The following is a 25,455-nucleotide window of genomic DNA, read 5'->3' as shown; positions in this document are numbered from 1 at the left end:
GCGGGCAGCCGGCCCCTGCTCGCGTGTCCCGGGGCTGCGGCTGCTCGGCGGGGCCGGGGGGCGGCTCCGGTTTGGGAGCCCAGCGGGGCCGGGGGGGCGGCTCCGGTTTGGGAGTCCAGTGGTGCTGGTGGGGGCTGCTCTGGTTTGGGAGCCCAGTGGTGCTGGTGGGGGCTGCTCTGGTTTGGGAGCCCAGTGGTGCTGGTGGGGGCTGCTCCGGTTTGGGAGCCCAGTGGTGCTGGTGGGGGCTGCTCCGGTTTGGGAGCCCAGTGGTGCTGGTGGGGGCTGCTCCGGTTTGGGAGCCCAGTGGTGCTGGTGGGGGCTGCTCTGGTTTGGGAGCCCAGTGGTGCTGGTGGGGGCTGCTCCGGTTTGGGAGCCCAGTGGTGCTGGTGGGGGCTGCTCCGGTTTGGGAGCCCAGTGGTGCTGGTGGGGGCTGCTCCGGTTTGGGAGCCCAGTGGTGCTGGTGGGGGCTGCTCTGGTTTGGGAGCCCAGTGGTGCTGGTGGGGGCTGCTCTGGTTTGGGAGCCCAGTGGTGCTGGTGGGGGCTGCTCTGGTTTGGGGGCCCTGCCCGGGGCTGCTCGGGGGGTTTCTGCTTGGGGCTGGGCTGAGCTTCCCAGGCTGGTCGCCCCGCTTGCTGCTCTGTGCGTGTTGTCTTGCAAAGTCCTTCGATCATTTCGTTATCGCTGTTGCTTCCCTCTCTCAGTCTTGAGCGTGCGCTGAGGTCTGTGGCTGAAGGGAGCGGTGGCGCGGCTGGGCAGCCTCCCGTGGCTCGCTCTTGTGCTCCTGCTTCGACTCTGCTTGCCCGAGCAGCCGCTCCTGTGGCGGTGGAAGCCCCGCGTTCGGCTGTCTGTCGTGCTGGAGCCGCGCTCCTCTGCCTTTCCTCGCTCTTTGCTGTGGCCGCGGCTGAGAAAACGTCCGGTGATAAAAATGTGTTTTTGTTTCTCCTTCAGGTTGCGCTTGTCTGCTTTTCAGCTCCTCTAGACACGGGAAATGGCCGTTTGTGTTTGTGTTCTCTGGATTCCCTCCCACGAGACAGAAGTGAATTCAGCTGGATGGTTGGGGAGAACCTTGGCTGGGGATGAGGATAATTGCAGTCTCTGGCTGTGCCACACATTTACTGATGATTTCTTTTAAGTTATTCACCTGCACTGTATCTGTTTCCTCAGCTGTAAAATATGGGTAATTACCTCCTTTGTAAAATGTTATGGGGTCTGCTGGTAATTATATGAATGAAGCACTAATTACAGTGATTATTACTTGGACCTAGCCTAGGTCTGGGTGATGTTCCTGTTGTGATGAACACATGAAACAAACCCTACAGCTCCCTGTCCTCCGTTCTTTGGGAGGACGGAAGGGAAGCGGCTGCGGCACAGGGCGAGTTCCCGGCGGAGGCGCCGCTGCTCTCACGTCCCGCGGGCTGAGGAGACGCCGAGGAATGGCCGGCTCTGCGCTTGCAGCCGTGTGTAATTCGGTAACGAGGATTTATGGTTTGGCAGCCGCCTTTCCTCTTGGAGAGGCGTGGAATAAAGCCGGCTGGGGATGGTTCTCTTTGGGACGGCGGCTGGGCTGGTGCCATATCATGACCTCGGTTCCCTCCAGGCCTGACCCTGGCGCAGGGACAGGTGTCCTCCCCACGCTTGAGGGTATTTCTCCTCCTATAAAAGACTACAGGTTGCATTTATTATCAAGCACTTCATTTGCCTTTCTGCTCTCCATTTATTTAGGACGCGTTTCCTTTGTAGCTGGGAGTAGCTGTGCTATCCGCTAGGCGCGTCTGGGTAGTGCAGGAAGAACTGATGTTCCTCAAGGTAGGAATGGAGCGTTCTCATCCAGAAAACGCTGCTGCTGCTGCTGCCCGGGTGACGCTGTAGTTTCCGACAGCAGTAATAATGAGTAATGTCTTATATCCGTTGACGAGGAGATCCTGCCCAACACCGGCCTTCCCCAGACACACGGCGTGCGGCGCGGGGACAGCGGGAGCGTGGTGGTGGGTCGCGTGGCTGCAGCTCCCGCTCTGCTCTGCCGCGCGGCCCCGGAGCAGCCGCGGGCTCGGTGCTGACCCCGGAACCGGCGCCGAGCCAGAGCCGATGTGCCGGGCGGCTCTGCTGTTCCCGTAGCCTCATCAACACAGGGAACGTTAACATTCAGGAGGAGGGTTCAGTTACTGTCTGGTATGATAATATGGAAAGGATTTCCAGTGAGAGAAAGCAATTTTTCCTTGTGGTTTGGCACTTGAGTTTTCCGAACTAGATGCTCATCTCTGACAGCTTATTTCCGATTGTCTCTGCACAGTGAAATTGGTCTGAAGTCCTCGTCCGTGCGGTATTTCGGTCGTTGGCAATGTTACGTCCATCTAATGCAGCTTATTGGGTTGGTGTTCTGTTCAGGGATGACTACGGGGATGAATGGTTCCAAGCAGAGATCTTTTTCAAGGCTTCTAGGTTTAAAACTCTTAAAAGAACTGAAAATCCACCAGGTGCTCGTGTTTGTTCTCAAGCCGGAGCGCTGGTCCCCGGCTCGCGGTGCAGCCGCTGGGGCGCGGGGCCCGGCAGCGGCACCAGGAACCACCGGCCGCGGTCGTGACCCAGCGCTCCGGTGCCGGGCAGCCGGCCCAGGCAGGAGAGAACAGTGGCCTTGGAAGGGCTGGGCCGGGGGTCCTGGGGCCCCTGCCCCCCCGGGGTCTGCGGGTCTGGGGTCACCCAGAAAGGGGGGTTGGAAGGAACTGACCCTGATAGGCGGAGGAGAAAGTAAACAAGGGAGTACCTGCCTTCCCGCAGTCAAAAGTACCCGGTGGCTGTCTGTCTGTGTGTCTGTCTGTCTGTGTGTCTGTCTGTCTGTGTACTTCACCTAACGTTCATGTGAGGTTTACAAAAAACATCCTAGATTATTTGGGAAGCAAAAACCTGGTTCATTCCTACAGAAGCATCATCCATTAAGATTAATTAATTTGCTGTGAGATGCCTTGTAAGTGAATAATACTGTATAAATACTCTTATTACACGATGCACGAGTGAACGGGTCTGCGTGCGCTCTGCAAGTCTCGTATGGCGAGGCGCAGTAAATTACTACATAATCTGAAGGATAGTCAATAATTCAGTTTCAGGATTTATTCAACCCCGATTTTACGGTGTCCTTGCAAAAAGTGGGGAGGTGTGTGATATCTGTGGGATTTCTGTACCTCAGTACCCCTGAATGCTGTAAATCAACAGCGTAAGTAACATAGGAACTTTATAACTGAAGTGTTTGGTAAGGCAATAGTGATAAACTCTCTGAAGTCTTCCTCCTCTCAGGAATCAGTGAGCTTTCTGCTTTTCATGGCAGTGGCAAAGTGTTGCATAAAACCCGTAGCTTAGGAAAAAAATGCTTTAGAGTATCTGAATTAAAATGCACATCGCCACAAAACAGAAGTGTTAAAGCTTCGGGGATTCCAAGGTGGTGATCTGCTGCACGGGGACTGGCCGGGTTTCCAGCAGGTTTCTGAGCGCTAGTGCAGCCCGTTTGGTGGCGGCTGCGACCCCGGCGGGGCGGCCGAGGTGCCGTCGCGTTTGCCAGCGGTTGCTGTGGGAATCGGCGGGAGCGCTCGGAGCAGCCGGCGCAGCGGGAGCGGGATCTGCTCCGCGCACCCCGTTTCCAGCTGCCCCCGTCTCTGTACGGACGCGGAATCCCCACAGGAGGGTGCTGTGAAGGCATTTAATGTGCACGTTTTGCAGGGAAGATCCGAGTTTTGAGGAAACAGCGATTACGGGGAAGCCAAAGCTGCGTGGCAAGGACAGCGCGTGCGTGGTGCCAAGGGCCGGCGCGGCCGCCGTGGTGCAGCTGTGGCGGTGCCGCTCTGGCAGCGTGGCCGTGGCAATGCTGCTGTGGCAGCACGGCCGTGGCGGCCTGGCCGTGGCGGCATGGCCGTGGCGATGCTGCTGTGGCAATGCTGCTGTGGCGGTGCAGCCGTGGCAGCGTGGCCGTGGCGGTGTGGCTGTGGCGATGCTGCTGTGCCAGAAGCCTGGAGCAGGCGTGATGTGACGGGACGCGGCGAGAGCCCTGTCACAGGACGGCTTCTGGCTCTGGGGAGGTCTGTGAACGTGCGGGACGTTGTCTGTGGTTACTGCCTGCAGGTTCCGTCGCAGCTTTTTCTGGAGGTTTGTGCTTGCAGGTTGTATCCCTGCTCTGCTTTGTTTGGAAAAACAGACACTCAACATTTCGAGTTTTCTAAGGAGTTCCTGTGCAAGAGATTGCCGCATTCAGCCTTATTTCATAGGTACTTGTTACTGCGCTTTCCTTCCTAGGGAGAAAAGGGAGTTCATTCCTGTCTCCCAGGGGTCGGTGCCCTTGCAGCATCCTCCTCGCCTCACCGGTAACACTGCGGGTGGCTGGTTTTTTGGTTTCTGACGGGGACACAAAAGGTTCATTCTTGGGGATGGCAGGAAGCGGCGGCGTCTCAAGGAAATCCCTCTGCCGGGCCAGGACGTGCCGCAGCTCGTGTCCCCGGCGGCTCTGGCGCGAGGCTCGGGGCGACGTGCCTGCACGGGGGTTCTCACGAGACGGGCCGTGAGCGGTTCGCGCCGTCCGCAGGCAGAGCTGCACCTACAAGCTGGGTTTGCAGCATGGTAGCTTGAACGTTTCGCTTTCTGTGGTGCAGTCGTTCTGATTAAAACAATTCGCAGATTCTGCCTGTTTGCCTTTTTTCCTTGACCTTGTTTCTTCTTTGACCAAAGTCCTCATACCCCGGTGGGCTGCAGGCACACGGGGATGTGTATCGCCAGGACAGTAAAGGTATTATGAAAGCGATCAGCTATAAGTTACCCGCTTGGCGTGTTAGAGGCGGCTCCTCCCCCATGCAAGGCCAAGTGACTCTGAATTTGTCCCCTGGGATTTGGCGTTAAAACGTGTTTGCTGCCAGCTGACAAAAGAGTCAAGCTTGGATTTATTACACCGGCACCTGCAGTAAAAAATGACAGATGATGAAAATGTATTTAATTATCATTCAGTGCCACATCTCTGTCTGCTCCAGTCTCGCTGCTGCAGCTGTTGGCACACACTTTATTTTAAAGTCAATGTGCTTATCTGGAGAAGAGCCTGATCTCCTGCGTGAATTGGCCGGGGAGCGGGAGCCGTCGGCTGCTCCGGCGCAGCCCAGCACACGCGGGCCGGCGCTGCCCCTGGGGACCGGGCTGGGCCCCGCCGGGCCGACCGCGGCCCGCGCCGGCAGAACCGCCACACTGCACAACCGCGTGTAATTAAACAGCCGTGCGGCGATAATTGGCTACAGTTGTTGGAGGGGACGCGTCTCAGGGGCGACTGCGGTTTGCAGCAAGGTCAGGGGGACGGGGCGCGTTGCTGCAGCAGAGGCGTTTCAGTCTGCTTTCCAAACGGGTTAACGTGTTGTGTACAGAGCTGCTGGCGGCACTGGGGAGCACACCCGTGTGTGCGGTTGTCTGTCCAGACGTGCACGTGTCTGCATGTGTACACGGGTAACTGGCTGTGTCACGGGTGCCCGGGTGCTGCTCCCGCTCGCCCCGGCCTGGGCTGCCCGGCTGTGGCCAGCGGAGCCAACGAGGCTGCTGGGGAAACGGGGACAAGCCCGGTCCCTGCTGGGCTCGCTTTGCCGGGGCATCCCTGGGGTGCGGAGCCCCGCGTCCCCTCGCCCCCTCCCCACCGCGGCCCTGCGGCTCCGGGGCGCCTGCGGGCTGCCTCCAGCGGGGGCTGTTCTGGGCCAAAAAGGCGATGGAGCAGGTGAGCTGGGCTGCGTGGTGGCTGGCGTTGGAGCCCGAGTGGGGAGCGGCGTTCCTGACTCCTGGGAACAGCGGTGTCGTGTCTGGGGACGTTGCAGGGGTAGGAACCGTTTTCTGTCCTCGAGAGCACAGGAGTGCACCGTGTACAGGGCGGGCGTGCGATTCCCCGCTGCCGTCGGCTTTCCGCAGCACCCTGCACAAAATCCCCCCAGTAAATCCAGGTTTGAACTGGGGCACACGGGGAAGGATGCTCCGTCCCCTGGCTCCCTCCTCATGGGGTCCCCGCGCTGGCTCTGGCTGCGGAGCAGCCGTGGCCTCTGCGCCTCGTACCGGGAGCAGCGGCTGTTTGGGCGTCGTTGTCGCTCGGTGTTGCTCGTGTTCACTACCTGCCGGGGGAAGGAGGTTTCCCGGGAGAGCCAAAACACTCGATTCCCAGCGGCTCCCTCGTGCTGGCCAGCGCCGGCGCTGTGTCGGATGAGCTCCGGCAGCTCTGACCCTGCGGAGGAAACAAGAACCCGTGGCCAGAGGAACTGGCAAGAAACCGTCTGAAAAATCTGATTTTCTCCAAAGCTTAAGAGGAAAAACTGAAATGTTTTGATCTTGCCAAAACGCTTTTGACATTGGAACGCTTTCTTTGTTTTTAATAATGTCTTTAAGAAAATATTAAGTTGAAAGCAAACCGTAGAAGTGACCTGGAAGAGAAGGGTTTTCTTAATGCCCTTTCCCGGGGTATCCTTGCTTTTGTGTGCTGAACAAGGGGCGGTTGCCTTTGGGGGAGACCTCGCCTGGCAGGAGCGCCTCGCTCACCCCAACTCCCGCCCTCGTGGGGTTCGGGCGGTTTCCCCGCAGGGCTCCCGGCAGAGCAGCCGTGCGGGCGCGTGGGGCGGGCGCTGCTCCCGCCGGCCGCGCCAAACCCGGGCTCAACGCCGCAGCCACTGCTGAGGAACGCTCAGGGAGCGCTCCCGGCCTGTGGCGTTACCGTTGCGGCGCCCTCGGGGCGCGGACGCTGCGCATCGCGCTCCTGCCCCAGCGCGGCGGCGAGACAGAGCGGCTTTTAGTATTCATGAAAAATGCCCGTGACAGCCCTGCCCCACGTAATGAGAAGCCACCTGCAGTTCGGAGCAGTACTTGATAATGCCGTAATTAGATTGGAGATGCAAAAAAGCTCATTAAAATTAAATAACATATTTGTCACTGTTTTAAGAGGTGCAGATTGCCTCGAACCATGCTGGTCTCTTGACCTTGACTATTGTGGTGTAGTCCTCGCTGCCGGGAGTGTGGAACTAACACCGGAGCATCGGCGGGTGGTTCGCGCCGGGGTTTTGGGCCGAGGGCGCGGGACCCCGGTAATGGCGCTGCCGGGTGGAGCCGCGGGGCCGGGGCAGCGGAGGAGAGTCCTGCGACACAGCGGCCTTGCCTCCCTGCGAGAGCAGACTGCAGATGCAGATGTACTCCGGTTGTGAACTGTGCAGTGCAGAGACGGGGCTGCCAGAGGCGTTTGTCTCTATCTCTTCAGTTTTGGTGAAATACGCTAAAAGGTGCCTCAGATCCCCTTCCTCCCTCCTGCCTGAAAAGGAACGTGCAAAGCCATAACAGAGTCTGTTAACAAGACTGTAATTTTCCAAAATTAATTTTTAATTACTAATTTGTCTTGTTTTGGGCTGTTTTACACAACACCTATTGTTAAACCCCACTTGTTTCTCCACAATGTCACCGGGAAGGAGAGCCGCCCCGTGCCGGGTCCGGCTGGAGCGCGGTCACCGCGCTGCTCTGCCGGGGGCCGGGGGGCACCGCTCACCCGTTGCACAGGGGTTTCCCTTTGCCGCCGCAGAGCGGGGTGCTCCCCAGGGCTGCTCCCCGCGCCGGCCCCTCGTCCCCTCCCGGCCGAGAGAGGAGCCTTAGCAGAAAGTGGGTTTCTCTTCCTCCTCCTCGCTGGTGAGTGATGACACGGAGGTGTCTTGGAGCGGGAGCGTTTACAGATGCTCCTTATTTTTGGAGCGTGGGGATTTTCCCTCCGTGGCACTCGCGCTGTGAGCCGCGCCACGTGCGCCGGGTCCGCTTGGCCTGGAGCCTGACTCGTCCCTGGAAGCTGGTCGGTCGGTGGGTGTCTCGTTGGGGAGAGGAGGGAAAGGCGGGTGTCCCCGGCGCGGGGCCGGCGGTCCCCCCGGCACACGGCCCGTGGCGCTGAGGAGGGCGGCCCCGCCTGCCGCTGGCACCTGGCACGCGCTTGGGGGTTCATAACACCCTTTTTCCTGCTCGCGAATGGTGCTGAAGGGCTGGGAACTGGGTGCCAGCAGCCCGTGCTGCTTCGCAGCTGGGCACGCTGCTGGTTTTGCCTGTTGCCAATCACGTCAATGTTGGCTTTGATATTCCTGGCACCAAGTGGGAATTTTTTCAGAGCTCGTTCTGCCAAATGTTGATGAAAGGGCAAAAACTCATTATTAGAGAGAAGTGGCTGATGCTCGGCCGGTGTTCCCCAGGTGGGTGAGTAAATATTGGGGAACTTCTGTAGTGCAGTTTGTTCTGCGAACCGCGCTGGCGCAGGCCTGGCTGGTGCACAGACGCGGCGTCGGAGCCGCCGTTGCCAGGCCGGCCGGGCTCTCCCCGCTGGTGCCGTGGCAGCGCGGGGTCGTCGCTCAGGCCCACGCGGGTCCCTCGGGGCGTCTGTGGCAGCTCCGGGGGAACAGAAAACCCCAAACCCCATTTAGCCTGAGCGGTTGTACCGAGGAACCTGCTGGAAGAGCGAGCCCTGGGTAAACATCCTCGGTTTGCTGCCTCCTGAAATGGAGCAGCTTTTAGAGTTTCAAGCCACAATTTGTATTCAAATGAAGGTCATTTGAAAGGTGTAACATAGTAAACAGCCATTATTTCATTTTGATAGTGGTACTAAAATTATAGTGTTGGTTGAATTATTTTAGTGTGGGACCATTACCATCTCCCTAAAACACTTAGAGGGATTTTTATATCAGTGCTGCAGTCCTGAAATTAGAGGAAAATTAAGAATCACGCAGCTGTGGTAGGGGAGTGAATTTTGCAAGCATGCCTTTGTTCTGTCGCGTGTGCTCCTCCCTCTGCCGAAAGAGGAGCGCTCGTCCTGTGGTCCCGCGGCCCGCCGGCAGCACCGGCAGCGCCGGCGTTGGATTGGGGCTTTTCTTCAGCCAAAGAAGGTGCCGCAGTGTCGCCTGACTTGTGCTCTTGGCCAGCACGCTGTACGTCAAAATACTGGTGTAGGGGAGGAGATACACACTTACAGTCTCTCCACATTTATTTTCTTTTAGCAATGCACGTAATAAAAGTTGGAGTTAGTAGAACGGCAGTGATTTCCCCGCCAGGCCGCGGCGCGGGCGGCTGCCGGAGCGCGGCGGTGGCGGGCGGAAGGGCTGGTGCTCGACGGGCCGCGTGCGAGCAGGCGCCGTCAGACGTGAGCAAAATCCTGATCGTGGAATTCCTGCAGATCCTCATAGCTGCCGTCATTAACGTTCTCACGCTTGGCTGGCTAACAGATGAGGAGAAGGGCTTTCTGTCCCCTGGTGACAGCGCTGGGGTCTGGGCAGGAGGGGTCGCGTGCTCTTTGTGGAGGGGAGAGGAGAAATCCCCTGTTGCTCTTGAGCGTTCTCAGTGGGGACCTGTGTTGGTGGTCAGCTGGGTCCCAGTAAAAGGAAAACCGCGCAAATAACATTCCCCTTGGTTTATAATTCCTCCCAGAATTTAAGATGTGACATTTCTGTTTTCTGCCTGCAGGGACGTGCCCCATGTTTCCCCAGTGTCCTCCCCCCGCCCCGTGTCCCCCCCCGCCCCGTGTCCCCCCCCGCCCCACGTCCCCCCCTGCCCTGCATCCCCCCCGTGTCCCCCCGTGCCCCGTGTCCCCCCTGCCCGCTCCTGCTCGCAGGTTTGCTGAAAGCGTGTTTTCGGGGCGCGGGGGCGGCGCAGCCCGGGGGAGGAGGCTGCGGTGGGGAGAACCCACAGGTGCCCTCGGGGCGAGCGTGGCAACCTCGCCCACGGTTATCACGGGCAACGGTTTGAGTAAGGGAGAATTTAGATTAATAACGTTCAGCCCGGAGAAGTAATTTCCTTTGAGAAAGCGATTTACATGCACTCTGCCAAAAAGAGCCGTCACCGTGCGCTCTCGTCGTGTCAGCTCCAATAATGAAGTTGGAAATAACATGGGAGGTTAATAGGTCCTACTTATCTCCTTAGCGCTGGAAAGGAAGATTTACAGCGCAGAGCCTGGTTTGCATATTTCCGTTGGCAGTGGGGCGGTTGTTCCCGGCCGAGCGAGGCGCTGCGGTGACGGCGCTGGTGCTGCGCAGGGTCTGGGTCGGGGCTGGTGCCGCGGTTCCAGCGGGCCTGTTCTAACCGCTGTGTCTGCTCCGCGCCCAGGAGCCCGTGCAGCCCGGGGGCCTTTCCCCGAGAACGTGGCAGCGGGCACCGGACGGGCACAGCTCTGCGGCGGCTGCGCTGGGACCCCGGCACGTGGCGCCGGGTTCACCGGTGTGGGGCTGCACCGGGCCAGGAGCTGCTCCTGTGATTAGAAATAGTAACGACCTTGCCGTCGCTGGCGAGGACCCGCTGCCCTGGCCGTCGCCGGGGCTGGCAGCGGCTGGAGCCGCCCCTGGAATCCTCCTTTCCCCTCTGCCTCGCTGACGCGGGGCCGGCGGCACCGGAGCCCTGTCACTTGGAATTACTCTGATTAAACTCCCGAAGGACTCGTGGCACGTTATGGGCCAGCGGGAGCTGTTTCATTTCCAACAGCAAAGCTATCTGTGAGTTACAGGAGTACAGAAAAGCTCTCCGACCTGCTGCTGCTTCCCTCCCTCCCTTAGCTGCTTGAAAGCAGCTTTCTGAGCGCTCTTCTCCCCCAGCAGGTTTGCGTTTGGTCCTCAGCGGGTTGTGGCCTTTCCCAGTCTGGGAGTGAACAAAACCCCAAACATCGTTCCCTCTTGGCAGCTGAGGCCGCGCAGCGCGCTGAGCCTGCTCGGAAGCATGGCTCTGAAAGGGATAGAATTCTTAATGAATGTTCTGTCTAGCACTAACTGTAAAATATTCATTTAAGTTGGTTATTTCGCATTACCGAGTAAGTGCAGGAAGAATTAACTTTCTGAACAGCTTAAGGTACAATTCAGCAATAACCTGAGCCATTTAATGAATGAAATATTGAACAGAATTTGCATCCACGGAGGGATGGGGCAGGGAGTGTAGCAGACGTAGCTCCAGGCCGGGGAGGAGCAGCGGGGCGGACGGTCCGGGTTCCGTCACATTACCGCGGCCGGTTCGCAGTCTGTGGAGGTCGCTGGCCGGTGTCCAGCCTGTCTGATCCTGCCTCGCAAATGCCTTTTGTCAGATCCAAGGGCTGCCTTCCCACCACTCGCTTTCCAGGTCGCTGGCGAATATTCAGCAATAAAGGATGGAGGCTGAAGACAAATGTGAAAGGAGTTAGACAAGGAACCCCCATCTGGCTGGGAATGTGGTGCTCCTTGATGTCAACACTGGCTCTCGAGAACTTTAAATGCTTGGACAGAGTAATCCTGAACAGCATCTCTCTCTTTGTTAGATAAGGACTTTAACAAGGTTTATATTTTGAATAGGTGGTGAAATGAGCCCGCTGTTGGTGCCGTGAGGCACAGCCCGGGACGGCACTCGCGGTCCCTCTCGGGGCTGGGTTTGCGCTGCCGATGCCGTGACAGCGCCGCAAAGTCCGTGTTACCCTGAAAACCCCGCTTTCATAGCAGGCAATTACGTTTGCGTTGGAAATGCTTTGTTTGATTTCTGGAGCCATTCATTATAGGATCAAGGCATCCAATTGGAGCCAATTAAACCTGAGAGCTGCTTTTAAAAAGCTTTTTCCAGCCGCCGAGAGCTCGAAGGTTAAACGCGGAGGAGTGAGCATCCAGCCCGCGGGGGCGCCGGGTCCCCTCGCCGGTGCCGGCTGCACCGCGCGGCACACGCCGCCTCACCCGCTCGCTATATTTAGTAAGAAATGCATCAGCAGCATCTTCCTCCCTCCCAGATTCCCCCCGGGAGCAGAGCCGGTACAGAGCTGTGCCGCTAAAAATAACGCCCGCGCCAGCCCTGGCAGCTTGTTCCTTCGCTGGCTGAGCACAGACCCCGGGGGCCTCAGCCCCGCCCCGCGGAAACATCGTTGGGTTTGTGGTTATTTTATCACAAAAAGAAGAAAAGAAAAAAAGGCAGAGAGCGGCCGCTTCAGCACGCAAAGACCAGGAAAGCGCCTGCAGCGCTTAACCTTTGGAAAGCATTACTAGTGCTCTCGGCCGCCTCCTCTGTCGGTACAGCCGGAGCAGCCCCGGCACAGCCGTCGCCGGCAGCCCAAGGTGACCGGGGCGGTGCCGGGAGCCGCGTCCCTGGGCGCCGCGGGCACCGTCCCTCGTTGTGCAGCAGCCCTGCGCCAGCTCCTGTCCCTGCGGGAGCCGGGAGCGCGGGCCGGTCGCTGTCCCGACGCCGCTGGGGTCGGTCAGCAGCTCGGCTCCCCAGCCCGCTCTGCTGCAGGGAGCGTGTCTCTGAACCGGCTGTGCGGTGGGATCATTTATAATGGTTTGGGTAATGACACCGTCAATTTTGAAAGGTCTTTTTTATCCCGTTGACACCCTAGGTTTTGTTTGAGGTTTGTTTGGATTATTTGGGCAGATGTTTGGGGAGGAGAACAAATACCTGCTGGCATTTGATTTTGCTCATGCAGCTGTGTGATGGAGGGAGACGGCAGCAGAAGAGCTCAGACCCGTTCGATTGCCTCCAGGGCCGGGTGTATCCTAGAGCCTGCTCAGCACAGTCAGCAGGGCGGTTTGGGTGGGGCGACCCAAAGAGGCTTTAATGGACAAACGGGCACCGCAGTTCGTGTTCCTGAAGGCGGTGCAGCAGGAGCTCTCGGTCTCCGCTACCGGCTCTGTGGCTCGTAATGAGTAATTAATTTATATTAATGTTTGAAGAACACTTTTCCAGCTGCCTCTCGGTGTTCACTCCTGTGTTTGACATTGGTCCTGTTTCTATTTTCCTGGAGCAATCGAGGTTCTGGACTCGCAGCGGACGCGTCTCCAGCCCAAAGCCCCGAGTCCCGGCGGCCCCGTTCCTGAGGGGCCTGGGGTGCCGAAAGCGCCAGGTGGGAGGTCAGTGGGCACACCGCACGGCTTCTTGCCACACGCCTCTCGCAAACCCTCGCTGGCCCCACCGTGCTCTTGTGCGGGGCCGTCAGTGCTGTGGTACCCGGCTCGATCGGTACAGTTTGTCTGCTCGCAGGTACAAGGAGTTAAAAATTACTATAGCAATGTTAACACGCGTGGCGTTGGTAATTTTTTTAAAGATTCGGTGTTGTTTGCACAATGGTACAGGCGCGCTCGTGCGATATTTACAGAGCACCTTGGAGAGCTGGGAGAGCCTTCCACGGAAACGCTGCAAATGGAGTGAACCCATTAAACAGTCATTTAGGGTGAAGCAGCTCCTGTGCGTAGGTGTCGAGGAGAGGCCGGAGGGGCGGTGGAGCAGGGAGCAGCAGCATCCGCGCTGTTGGCGCTGGTCGGGTTGGCTGCGGGACCGCGGCTGTGCCGGGCAGGCGGCTGTGCCGTCACCGCTGCTCGGGTTTCCGTGCTCTGCGGCTCTCGGTCTGACCGGCATCGTCATTGAACGCAGCGCTTATGATTTAATATGTATCTTTTAAGAAGGATTTTAATTCCCTGTTTGAAATAAGAAAATGCCATAAATCAGAGACAGAATCTTTTAACATTTACAGTTCCAAATGAGTTCCTGGTGAGAGTCTCTTAAGCCAGATTTATATCTGATTCTGCATTGAACTGCGTCGTTATGTGGGGCTGAAAACTCTTACAAAATCAGGCATAATGCAGAAACATGCTGAAAAGACAGTTCTGCAGGAGTGTGGAACGTTGTTATGCTGGAGAATATCGGAGTGAGGAACATGCAAGAAAGAGACAATTACCGTGGATATGTTCCTGTAGTGAGCCCGGTTCGGTTCTGAGCGGGAGGGTTTGCGGAGGCGCTGGTGTGCCCGCCCCGGCGCAGCCTCGTCCGCGGCTGTTCCGGTAGCTGAAGATGAGGCGTTATTTAGCATCGCTCTGTTTTACTGACTAACCCTCAACTTGCGACTGAAATGGAAGATAAAATCTGTCCTGATCCCGTTAGGCACTGGCAGATTCAAGGCCTGACTTTGCTAAGACTCAACCGACGGTCCTTCTGAGCCGGGCGGCCCGGGACAGAGCCGTGGTGCTGCTGTTACAGAGACCCATTCGTGTTTAAGTTTGCTGTTCTCTGTGTGTTTGGCAGGTGAAATTCCAGAGCAGGTCTGGTTTAACTCTGGTCTCAGTTAACTACCACTTATTCACTTGATTATTCTTTTTCTTCTCCTTTTCATGTGTTTTAGGGAAAAATATTTATGGCCTTAATCCAGCTTCTTCGTACCAGGTTTGGCCTCGGGAAGAGAGCGTGTCTGTTGTCCGCTCGCCCCGTTACGAGGCTCAGGAGCGGCAGACTGGCCGCTTCGAGCTGCGCCCGTGCCCACCTGGAGGAACTGCCGTGGTTTGACTGAGCTGAGCCTTACAAATCGCTGCAGCTCAGAGGGCGTTCTCCTGCTCGTAATAAACAATCCCCAGCAACGTCTCAAATTAAAATCGTAATGAAAAGTAGAGCAGAATGGGCTGAAGTCTTCTGTGTGCTGGAAGAAGCTCTATGAATGCCTTCTAAATGGGGTTGTGTAAAGTGGTTGTTAATTATTAATCGTCAGCAGAGAACGTCCGAATGTGCGGGTTGCAGGGAGGCGGCAGTCAAGCGGGGGCGCCGCGGGGCACTCGTGGCGGGGCAGATCCGGCTCTGGTCTGGGTGCGGTGTCCCAGCGTGCCCGCGCGGGGGCTCAGGTTCGGGTGGCGCTGGCGGCACGTCTGACCCCTGTGCATTTCCCGTGCCCTCCTGGCCGTCTCCGCGCGTTTCTTTGGGAAGGTTCCCAGCTGTGTGGAGCTGTTTTCTGTGCTGCCGAGGCCGCCGTTGGTTTCCTGCTGCCGCGGTGGGCGCGGGCGGCCCCTTCGGCATTGCCAAAGCTGCGCCGTCCGTCGGCCTTCGGAGCTCAGGATTCCGAAATGTCAGCCTATAATGCCTCGTTAAGGTGGCAGTTTGAAGACATCATGTACTTTAATTGAAAACCGTAAGAGTAATCTATTCCGGTTTTTTTGGTTAAATTAATAGCATGGACCTTTAGCAGATGGTTGGTGAGATGCTGTTATTAATGGAAACGTCGCGCTGCCTGCGGTCCGCTGGGCGCCGCGCACGGCGTGCGCAGGCACGGTGTGCATCTCCCCAACCAAACGCGTTTTCCACTCAGTGCCTTTATTCTCCCGCGGTGCCAATTCGCCGTCCCAGCGCTGCCGTTGCGCCTCCTTTGCAAGATTTAAACTCTGCAGAGGTGTTCGCGGCCGGGCGGGGCGGAAGGAGCCGGCCCAGCCGCGGGTCACCTTCTGCTCTCTGGGAAAGCAAGGAGCTCTCCGGGCCCCGGATTTGAGCTCTCTCATCCGTTAGGGCAACAGACCCAGCGTCAAGCTGTTCAGTGACATTTTGGCGGGGGTCAGAAAGCGCCCCGGTTGCGTGTGAGCAGGCACAGCGTCCGTGCGGGCGAGCTCTGCCCCCGTCCCGCCGGCGGATCTCACCGGGGTGCCAGGTTTTGGTAACAAATCTTTTGTTTTGGTAAAGAATCCTTTGTTCCCCTCTCCCATCTCTCTCGCTTCGCCGCTTCCCAGAGGGACAAGCGGCAGCAGCGGTGACTGGGGAGAGCCGGGATATTTATCACTCTCTCCCGCGCAGAGGCTCTAAAACGGCTTCTGCAAAATAAATCTGCTTTAAGACCCTTGTGGAGCGGGGTTTGGCGAATTGCTCCAGGAATAAAGAAAAGCCTTTTCTTCTCCAGGCGAATGGCTGGGACCCCAGCAGCGCTGGCCTGGGGAGCCGCCGCGTCCTGGCGACTCGTGGGTTTGTGTCTGCCAGAAACCGGGCATTTAGAAAGCAGCCGTTGGCTGGGGGAGCACCGGGCGAAGCGGAGTGTCCTTGCACAGGTGCCACCGGGCAGCTGGTGCAGAAGGGCGTCCCCAGGGTGAGGGCATCGCACCGGCTGCGGCATGCTTGGCGGGAGCCGCGGCAGGGACGCGGAGGTGCAGGGACGCGGGGACGCGGGCGCTGGGATGCAGGGACATGGCTGCTGGGATGTGGAGACACGGGTGCAGGGATGCAGGGACACGGGTGCCAGGACGCGGGGGTGTTGGGTCCCAGCCGCGGTGGTTCGGTGCACGGCAGCCCCGGTACCAGCTCCCCTCCCCGGGCAGGGAGCCCCTCAGCGCGGCGCTGGCTGCAAATGATGCAATTAGTGAGCTGCAGATATTGATAATAAAACCCGGCTTCCAGCTAATTAGATAGAACGTTAGTTGGTGTACCCTTACTCAATTAGAAAAATACATTTTAAATGAAGTTTTAATTTATTTTTGTCTTTAATTGCATTGCGGTGGCAGAGGCAGTGCTTCCAGGTACCTCGTGTCAGGCACCGCAGGTGGTGACACCGCGCGTCCCCGCTGCGTGCCTGGGGACAAGCAGGGCGAGCCGTGCCGACTGCTGCCGCGAGGCCGGGCGGGTTTCTGGCAGGAAATCCACAGTGTGCTTTGGAGAACCAAAGCCACGCGAGTCCAGCGCGACGAGCTGCTCCGGTGTCTCGGCACAATGCTGCCCGGGGACCCCGTCCCGCGTCTGCCGCTCGGGCAGTCGTCAGTGGGACCGCAGGAGGGTTTGTGTTTCTCCCCTGCTCAGCGTCAGAGCCTGCAGACCAACCTCTGCTTTGGCAAGCCGCGGATCGGTAACACCGCAAGACCAAGACAACCCACAAACCTTTACCTGCAGAAGGAAATAGAAAGTTTTGGTTTAAAAGCGTGTGGGAAAGGCTCCGGTGGCCGTCGTGTACGGCCTGGCTGATGTGGCCGAACAGGCTCCAGCTGACGGCTCTGGGATGCGTTTGAACTGGTGATCTTGACAAACCGGGGAACGCAAAGAAAAATTAATGTTCATTTGTATAAAATGTTTTCAGCCCGAGCAGCAAAGTCTAAACTGAGTCACTGAATTATGTGACCAAGCTTAGGATAGAACATAACTTGTGTGATTTTAAGGTTAAATGATCTGATTGCTGTGCAGGGTGCTTGTGCCAGCTGGTCAAGTCGAGCAGCTTTTCCTCCCCAGCCTGAGGAGCTGTGCAGAGGGGCTGTGTCCAGGGGTAGCAGCGGGACCGGCACAGCCGCGCACCCGCACACCCTGCGGTTCGCAACAGCGGGACCCGCACGCCCGCGGCGCTGCGGCGCTCGGGCCGCGCTGGGGCTGACCGCCCGGACGGGACGGGCGCTGCTGCCCTCGCCCACAGGTGCTCCTGGGTGGCCTTGGGGACCCCGCTGCCGCCTGCCCTGCCCGGCGCGTCGCGGACGCGACGAGCTGGTCGTGCACGGCGAGCACGCGCCTCCTTTTATCTCCCTTGCTCGCTCCGTAATTACCCAGCAGAGCCGGGGCCGGAGCTGCGGTTTGACCTTGCTGGTGCCACGCTGCCTTTTGTTTGTAATCGCAGGCAAGAAGCAATGGAAAAGGGTTTGATAGGAGACAAAAGCAAACAATAGCCTCGCTCCAGAGATACGATGAATGGGGTGTAATTGAATTTTTTGGTGAAGACATTGATTTGACCCTGTAAGACACACAGAGTGAAGCATTAGGGGAATTAACGCACATTAAAATGCAGGGGATTTTTATCAGAGGGCTTTTATTGTGCCTATAGTTTTGTTTTTAATTATTTAATGACTTTGTGTCTCCTAGTGATAAATCTATTTCTTCCCCTTTCTCAGAAGGAGACGGTGCTGGTGTGAGCGGGGGCGCGGGCGGAGCAGCCGATGCGCAGCGGCGGTTCCCGAGCAGCCTGTCGCCCACCGCGCGCTGGGGCCGGTTCCTGCGAAACCCGCGGTTTCTGTGCAGCACCAGTGCGCGGTTCAGCACCGGTTTGGGGTTCAGCACCGGTTTGGGGTTCAGCACCGGTTTGGGGTTCAGCACCGGTTCGGGGTTCAGCACCAGTGCGGGGTTCGGCCCGTGCCCAGGACGCGCCTTTCGCTGCAGCCCCGGTGGCCCGGCCGTGTGTGCGTGGGCGTTCACCGTGAGCGTCGCCGCGCTGCCCCGGGTCGCCCGCGGGGCTCTGCCGCTCGGGGTGGCAGACGAGCGGTTCTTCTCCCGCAGTCTTGCTGCTTCTGTGGCAACAGAATTCATAGAAGTGTCGAACTGCAAATGTGTTTGTGCCCGCGTGTCCCCGGCGCGGTGCGGGCTGTGCGGCCGCGGTGGCTCTGCTGGCACCGGAGCCGCTCGGGCGCCGCGTCCCGCCTGCAGCCTTTGTGTATACCAGTCCTTGTGATTTTGAGTGCTCGGGGCAGGGAAGGCAGCGTGGAGGATTCGCTGTCTCTTTATGTGTTAATTTATAGTGCTGCTGTGAGCTAGATTTTCCTAGTTATCCAAGGTATTTCCTCTGGAGGAGGGAAATCAGGCTGTAATATATCGTTAAGCGGAAAGCCTGGGGGAGCTCCTATCCTAGCTGATGCGGATCCTTCTTTTATCCTGTTAGAAGAATTGAATTACGCGTTTTGAGTTGTCTGGAGGCCCAGGTTGGCGCTTCCCTGCGGCGGGGCAGGAGCTGCCGGACGCGCCGGTACCGCGGGGCCGTGTCGGGGTCGCCCGCGTGTCTGCCGTGTCAATTCTTTGCGCAGATTTGCTGAGCGGGCCCAGCCGGCAGCGTGGAAACAAACCTGCCCGCACACGGGAGCACGCGGTGCGGGAGGAGGAGCACGGGGTGCCGGGACGAGGAGCACGCGGTGCCGGGACGAGGAGCACGCGGTGCCGGGAGGAGGAGCACGCGGTGCCGGGACGAGGAGCACGCGGTGCCGGGAGGAGGAGCACGCGGTGCCGGGACGAGGAGCACGCGGTGCCGGGACGAGGAGCACGCGGTGCCGGGAAGGAGGAGCACGCGGTGCTGGGACGAGGAGCACGCGGTGCCGGGAGGAGGAGCACGCGGTGCCGGGAAGGAGGAGCACGCGGTGCCGGGACGAGGAGCACGCGGTGCCGGGACGAGGAGCACGGGGTGCCGGGAGGAGGTTCTGAGCGCGCAGGGAGGGGCCAGCGGGATGGAACAAAGTGGCCGAGCCTGGAGCCACACTCACGCTCCTTTACCTGAAGTACTCGAGGTTTCCGTGCTGTAGCAGGACATTGATCCTGCCATGAAACCTGTAAATCGCTATTTTCTCCTTACGGCAACCTGATTTTGTGTAGGAACAAGCAAAATCCCATACTAACCCAAACCCCTCCGACCCTGCCTGCTTTTGCGGGATTCTAAGGGTGAATGGGCTGGATCCGCCTGTGCCTCGCAGGGTTTGTTCTGCGAACAGTCGCAGGCTGTGGGGACCCCAGGGCTGGGAATCAAATTCTGCAAACGGCAGCACATTTGGTGGCAATACTGCACTTGACCGTGTCACAGCCATGGGTGACGCTGCACCGGCGGCTCCCGCGCTGGGCGATGCCGTTGGGAGCCCGAGGAGACCCGGCCAGACCCTCCGGCCCGGCAGCGTCACCGCTTGAGCACTTGCGGCTGGTGGAGGGACAAGGTGTGTCCTCGGGGAGGGTCGCGCGGGCAGGTGCTGTGCCGGTGTGTGTGGAGTTCACACAGCAACAGCCAGGGGCGCGGGACACGCGCCGCCAGAGCGCCGTGCCGCTGCCGCTCCGGTGACCCCCAGACCGCGAGCCGCGCTGGGGAGGCGAGGGCCGCGGCGCATTCTGGGGGAATTTATTTGCAGTGTAAACATGTTGGTTAGGAGTCATTAATATGACATTCACACAACTCTAATAAAGTACATAACATGGAGATCTGGCGCTGTTGCAATACCCAGAGGACATTAAGTATGAGTCTTAAAACCAAGAGTATTGGAAACAAGATATTTTTACGTCTCGTTTGGGAGTAATATAATTGTGTTTTGTGGCTCTAGCAGATGCTTGGGCCAGCTGGTTGGAGAGCGTTGTGGGTTTTTTTAGCTTTGGTACTATACAACTACAGCCCTTACATAGACCTGTCTTTAGAAGAACTATCGCCTCCCGCTCCAAAGGCCGGTTTCGTGCGCGCGCAGCAGCTGCGCGATGGGGCAGGCGCCGCTGCCGCCGCGCGGGCGTTCGGCCGCTCGCGGGGCTGGGGCTGAGCTGCGCCCACTGGGCGCTCGGAGCCGCTTCCCGACCGTTCCTCGCAGACCGGCTACCGCGGGTCCGGGAAGGGAAACCGACCGGCGGGGAGGCGGTTTTTGGAAGAGAACTATCAAAAACCACCTCTTTCTGTCTGGGGGGTGAAAAGCGTGTTTGCTGCAGCCCAAGGGCCCGTGGCCACCTCGGCGTCGGGACGTCGCGGGTGTGGGGGCAGCGGGGTGTCCCCTCCCTGCCTCTCCGAGGGGCCGGGCGGCCGCTCCACGTCCCCGTTCGCACCAGCGCCGTCATCAATTATCTCGCGGCACCCATAATTTCCTGTGAACAAATCGGTTCTGATCTGGAAGTAATCGCCCGTATCATTCCTGCAAGTGGGAGCGATGACTTATGTTGATGTCACCCGCTGGCTTTTTATGGCAACGATTAATAATTCAGTAATTCTCTCTGCAGTGATGCTGTTCTATTTATAAATATTTAATTGCGCTCCCCGTGCCGGTCTCGGTACGCCTGCCCTTTGCCTCCTGCCCTAACGCCAGGCTGCCGGCGGTGCCGCGGCCACCGGAGCTGCCAGCACGCTGCCTGTGCTGGAACTGTCCGTGCTTTCCCCGCTCGCCTCTGTTCCTGGCGTTGTTAAACCTGGCTCTGCTGCTGTGACTGTGAACACTGCTCTCCCAGGCAAAACCTGGCTTAAGCTGCAGAGCTAACCCGGGGCTGGCAGCTCCTTGTCTCTGTTTTAAAACTTTGTGGTTTCCAACACAGCCATGCAAATAACTTCTTTTTCTTTCTGCGTTTCTCTTTCAGGAAATTGCAGCTTATTTAATAACGTTTGAAAAGCACGAAGAATGGCTAACAACTTCCCCTAAAACAAGGTAACGTTGCTCCTGCTTCAGCACATTGACTCGTTCTCGCTGACGACTCGCTAATCAATGCCTTGGCCACCAAGTGAAAACTCCCAGTCACGCTTGATGCCTTGTGACACCGAGCTCTCATTAATTGACTTAATGAGCATTTTATTGAATGAAATCAGATTGATTAAAAATGGAACAGCTGCAGTCTTGACAGGTTAAAGTTTGAACCCGATGGTTCAGGGTTTGATTGCAGCCCTTCGGCGGGGCTGGGCCCGTGCGCGAGGCTGCAGGCCGCTCGTCTCACGGGGCTCCCCGCGGCCTCCGACTCCAGGGCAGCAGAAGGCTCGAGCCCGCCCTGCGCTCTGCCCGGCCGACGTGCAGCCACCGGCATTGTTTGCCTTCTGCTGCTTTTCTTGCTGGGGTTAAGTGTGTGATGGCGAGGAGATCCCAAAAAGCTGCATTAACAGACATGTTTGCAGTTTATTATTCAGTGAATGTCATGTCCTTGCGCTGCCATAAACGTTCAACTCCCCCGGGACCCCGCCGGGAGGTTTGCGGGTGTTTTGCTGACGTTTCTGCCTCGCTCGGGCTCGCAGCGGTTCTGGATGTCTCACTGACACAAAAACGACTCTTGCGTTCTGATGTTGCAGGATTTTGTCGTTTTCTCTTTTTCTCGCTCTGCCTCTCTCCTGTCGGAAGGGCAGGATCACGGGAGGGAGCCCGCCGGGGCGTCCCGTCGCCATCGCCGCAGGGCCGGCGCTGGCAGCCCCGCGCCGCCGGGCGCTGCGTTTGGCGTCGCCTCAGCTGTAACGAGCCGGGGCAGAGCTTACAGTGAGACGCGGGGACCCGGTATTGAGCCTAACGAACAGCACACGTTAGTCCCGGGGGTCGCGCAGCCCGCGGAGCAGAGGCCGAGCTGGGGCGGGCGGAGCGGAGCAGCCGGGGCACTGCGGGACAAGGAGCTGGGTCCCCTGCGGGTTCCGCCTCGGCCGCTTCCCCCCGCGCTGCGGCCAAAGGGCCCTGGGGCACCGCCGCCCTCCTGGGTGACCCCACAAACACGGTGCCACCCCTCGGCCGCAGGACAGCAGGTGACACGGGAGCGATGGGGAGCGCTTCTTTCTGAGCGGGGAATCCCACTTCAAAATTAATGCAAAAGAATTTCTTGCAGAACCTTTGCCAGAGAAGCTGTTGAGTGGGCCGGGAGCATATGAGCCAGTCTGGGTGTCCATGGCGTCATTGAAGGTGTGAGATTACAGGTGTTTTTGTAGCAGCGTCTTACGATTTTAAGAGTTTGGTTTGCAAAAAGCAACGCATGAAAATGATTTCCTGATGAATGTTACTGTACCTCCCTCCCGTGTGTTTACACTTGAAAGAAGTCGTGTCCCAGGAGAAGGGAAGTTGTGGTGGCTGTTCAAGGACCTTCCGAAATTGTTGAGTTGGTTTTTCTTTTTTTTTTTAATATAAAAGTTAATTGGAAGAGTTAAATGCTGAGTTCATGCAATTAGACCTCCCAGTATTGCAGAATTAATGACATCGATCTGGCGCTGGACTGGAACACTCCAGTTCTTTGGTTGCTGCTGTGGGTGCTGCTGATTTCATCTCAGCAATTAACAAAGGTGGCTTGCCCGCTGGCAGTGGCGATGGGACCCTCAGGTGGCCTCGGTCGCGGGTGGAGGAGGAGCCGACGCTCTGCTGATGCCATCGTGGTGGTGCCATCGTGGTGGTGCCATCGTGGTGTTGCCATCGTGGTGGTGCCATCGTGGTGGTGCCATCATGGTGGTGCCATCATGGTGACACCATTGTGGTGGCACTAGAGGAGCTGCAGAAGAGCGTTCATGGGGTCTGAAATGGCTTTTCTCTGAAACTTGGTGTTGAATGACTCTAGTTGATAAAATATGCTGATCTAAATAGACCGGAATATTATTACAACAGCCTTGTGAGTGCTCCAGTTTATCAACATAAATTAACAAGAGCGCCTCGCAAGGCATTGACCTTGGTGTTTCCTTGCGATGGTGTTTGGTTGCTTGCTGACGTGCCGGATAACCCACAGCGGCGTTCCGGCGCAGGGCGCTGTGCCGGTGCAGCGGCGCTGAGCTCCAACATTGCCGAGCTCAGTGCGAATCCTGACAGCAACAAAAAACTACTTGACGTTTGTGTATCAAGTAGAACTTAATTGCTATTTACATTGGAATTTCAATGACAAAGCCAGCTTTCTTAGTCCAAAGACCTTCTGCTAGATGAAGATACTTTGCTTATCTGCTTCCAAGTGCCTTATGTAACTGTTGATTTCAGAGTCTTTCGAAAATACGCTTGAGCAATGCGGTGGAGCTTCAGCTGCGTCTCAGGAGCGCGGCTCCGGCAGCCGAGCAGACTCGGCCGTGCCGGGAGCTCGAGGTGTTTCCCAGCAGGGAGGGAGCTCGGGAGAGTCCGCGCCCCGTCCTCGCTCAGCGTCCCTTCTGCTCCGTGTGTGGCACCAGCGGCGGCCGGGCGGGCGCAGCAGGAGCCGAGCTCCCGCCTCCTCCTCCGAAGCCCGGGAGGTGATTGTGTCTTGGGAAGCGTTTTGGAAAGCTGGCGCCGCGCGGAGCCGTCGCTCGTACTGACACGCGAAGCGGCTGGGGAAATTCCCAGACGGGGGTTTTTCAGCCCAGAAAGAGCCCAAGTGCTGTTTTTAGGCAGTGAGACTTGGCAGTGATTAATATTTCTGCAGCTAAAAGCAGTTGGGTGGCAGCCTGCTCCTACAAATCAATAGCGATTTGCATAACACCGTCAGGATCCATTTGGGGTGATTCGGTGTTACTTCTGCTGCCTCCTGGGTTACTTTTAGCATTTAAATTCCCCTCTCGTGACTGAAGGAAAACGCGTGCGGCTCGTGCTGGGGGCGGCGAGTCCCGCTGGTGAATCCTGGCCGGACGGGGGCTGTGGGGACGGGTCCCAGCGGCAGGAGCGGCCCCGGCTCCGCGGGTTGGGGGGCGCAGGGCCCGTCCCACTGCCCCCGACGCTGAGCCGGGCCTTGGCTGGGCTCAGCTCCAGGCCTAGGGACAGACCCAGTTTCCTTGGGCAGCAGAGAACACGGGGAGCCCTGTTTGCTTGGGCGGCAGAGAACATGGGTAAGCCGGTTTGCTCTCGTCAGAGCGGTGCGGTGGACGGGGCTGCTCTGCCGTGCGCTCCCCTGCCCCTGCTGGCGCGGCTGCTAAAAAGGGACGTGCAGGTCACGTCAGGCTGGTTTTTCTTGTGCGGTGAGCCCGGTGTGTGCGGTGAGCCCGGTGTGTGCAGTGACCCCCATGCGTACGGTGAGCCCGGTGTGTGCGGTGAGCCCGGTGTGTGTAGTGACCCCAGTGTGTGCGGTGACCCCAGCGTGTGCGGTGAGCCCGATGTGTATGTGACCCCAGTGCATGTGGTGCTGCCACAGCTGGGCTGGGTCCCCGTCCCAAGCCCCACCTGACCCCTGTCCGGCCTAAGGAACACTTGTTGTCATGGATGTCTTTATGGAGGGCTCCTTAAAGATAAGTTAGAATCTCGCAGTATATTAATTTTGTGTTAAATAATTAATAGTAAAATTAATTGAATTATTCAATTTTCAGGTAAAAATAGGGTGATAAATATTCATAACTTATTTTATTAAGGGAATTTCCATTTCCTATGTCATTAAAGTGAGATTAACTAAGGTTGGATTTAAATGAAGATTGAAAACAATTGTGCTTTGGAATTAATTTGCGGCGTTTGGTCGCTGCCGCGCGCGGCGGCTCCCGCGGCTCGTGCCCGCGCGCCCAGCGCCGCCGGCCTCACCACGCGGCGTGGGAACCGGGGCTTTCTGCTCGTGCTGCTGGAAACCCTGTTTGTGTGTTTGGGGTCCCGTATGACCTATTTTTCCTCCATCAAAGGCAGTGTGTGTGCTGTCAGCTCCTTCTGCCTTGGGATGCTGCTTGACATAATCCCTGCTAAATGTGGCACGTCTCTCTTTACACTTTAAAGATTTCATGACTCTCAACACTCTCTTCTCGCTGCTCTCAGTATTTCCTACTCTTTTTTTTCCCCCCCGAAGAGGATAAACAGTGCAGAGATGGTTTTAAGAGGCGTTGACTCATATAGATTTTCAGTCGCTGTGGTCCAGGGGTGTTGAGACACCAATAATTAATTCCTATAACAGCTCAAGTCCTTTGTTTTAACGTGACCTGCTTTGCCAGGCGTTGGTTCCATCACTGGTCCGTGTGGTCTGAGACGCGGCTCCATCGCAGGTCCGTGTGGTTTGAGACGTCAGCTCCATCACTGGTCCGTGTGGTCTGAGACGCCGGCTCCATCACTGGTCCACGTGGTTTGAGACACCGGCTCCATCACTGGTCCATGTGGTTTGAGACGCTGGCTCCATCACTGGTCCGTGTGGTCTGAGACGCCAGCTCCAATGCTGGTCCACGTGGTCTGAGACGCCAGCTCCAATGCTGGTCCACGTGGTCTGAGACGCCAGCTCCATCACTGGTCCACGTGGTTTGAGACGCCGGCTCTATCGCTGGTCCATGTGGTTTGAGACACCGGCTCCATCGTTGGTCCATGTGGTTTGAGACACCGGCTCCATCGCTGGTCCATGTGGTCTGAGATGCCGGCTCCACCGCGGGTCCGCGCACACAGACACCTCGTCCCGCC

General features: G+C 58.0%; 1 protein-coding gene across 17 annotated transcripts in view; it reads left to right on the top strand.

Annotated features, from left to right (window-relative positions):
- CAMTA1 (calmodulin binding transcription activator 1) overlaps positions 1-25,455 on the top strand; it is a 156,796-nt gene that overhangs the window by 26,143 nt on the left and 105,198 nt on the right. For 15 of the 17 annotated variants that reach the window (XM_065037714.1, XM_065037726.1, XM_065037718.1 and 12 more), the window contains one exon: positions 20,771-20,838. The exons of the other annotated variants lie outside the window; for them this stretch is intronic. In XM_065037714.1, the coding sequence (XP_064893786.1) occupies positions 20,771-20,838 (68 nt within the window). The remainder of the gene's footprint in view (positions 1-20,770; positions 20,839-25,455) is intronic. 17 annotated transcript variants of the gene reach the window in all.

Source organism: Columba livia, chromosome 21, assembly GCF_036013475.1.
Source record: "Columba livia isolate bColLiv1 breed racing homer chromosome 21, bColLiv1.pat.W.v2, whole genome shotgun sequence".
Taxonomy (NCBI): Eukaryota; Metazoa; Chordata; class Aves; order Columbiformes; family Columbidae; genus Columba; species Columba livia.
The sequence above is the reverse complement of the archived record's forward strand: the minus strand, read 5'-3'. Positions and strand labels throughout refer to the sequence as shown.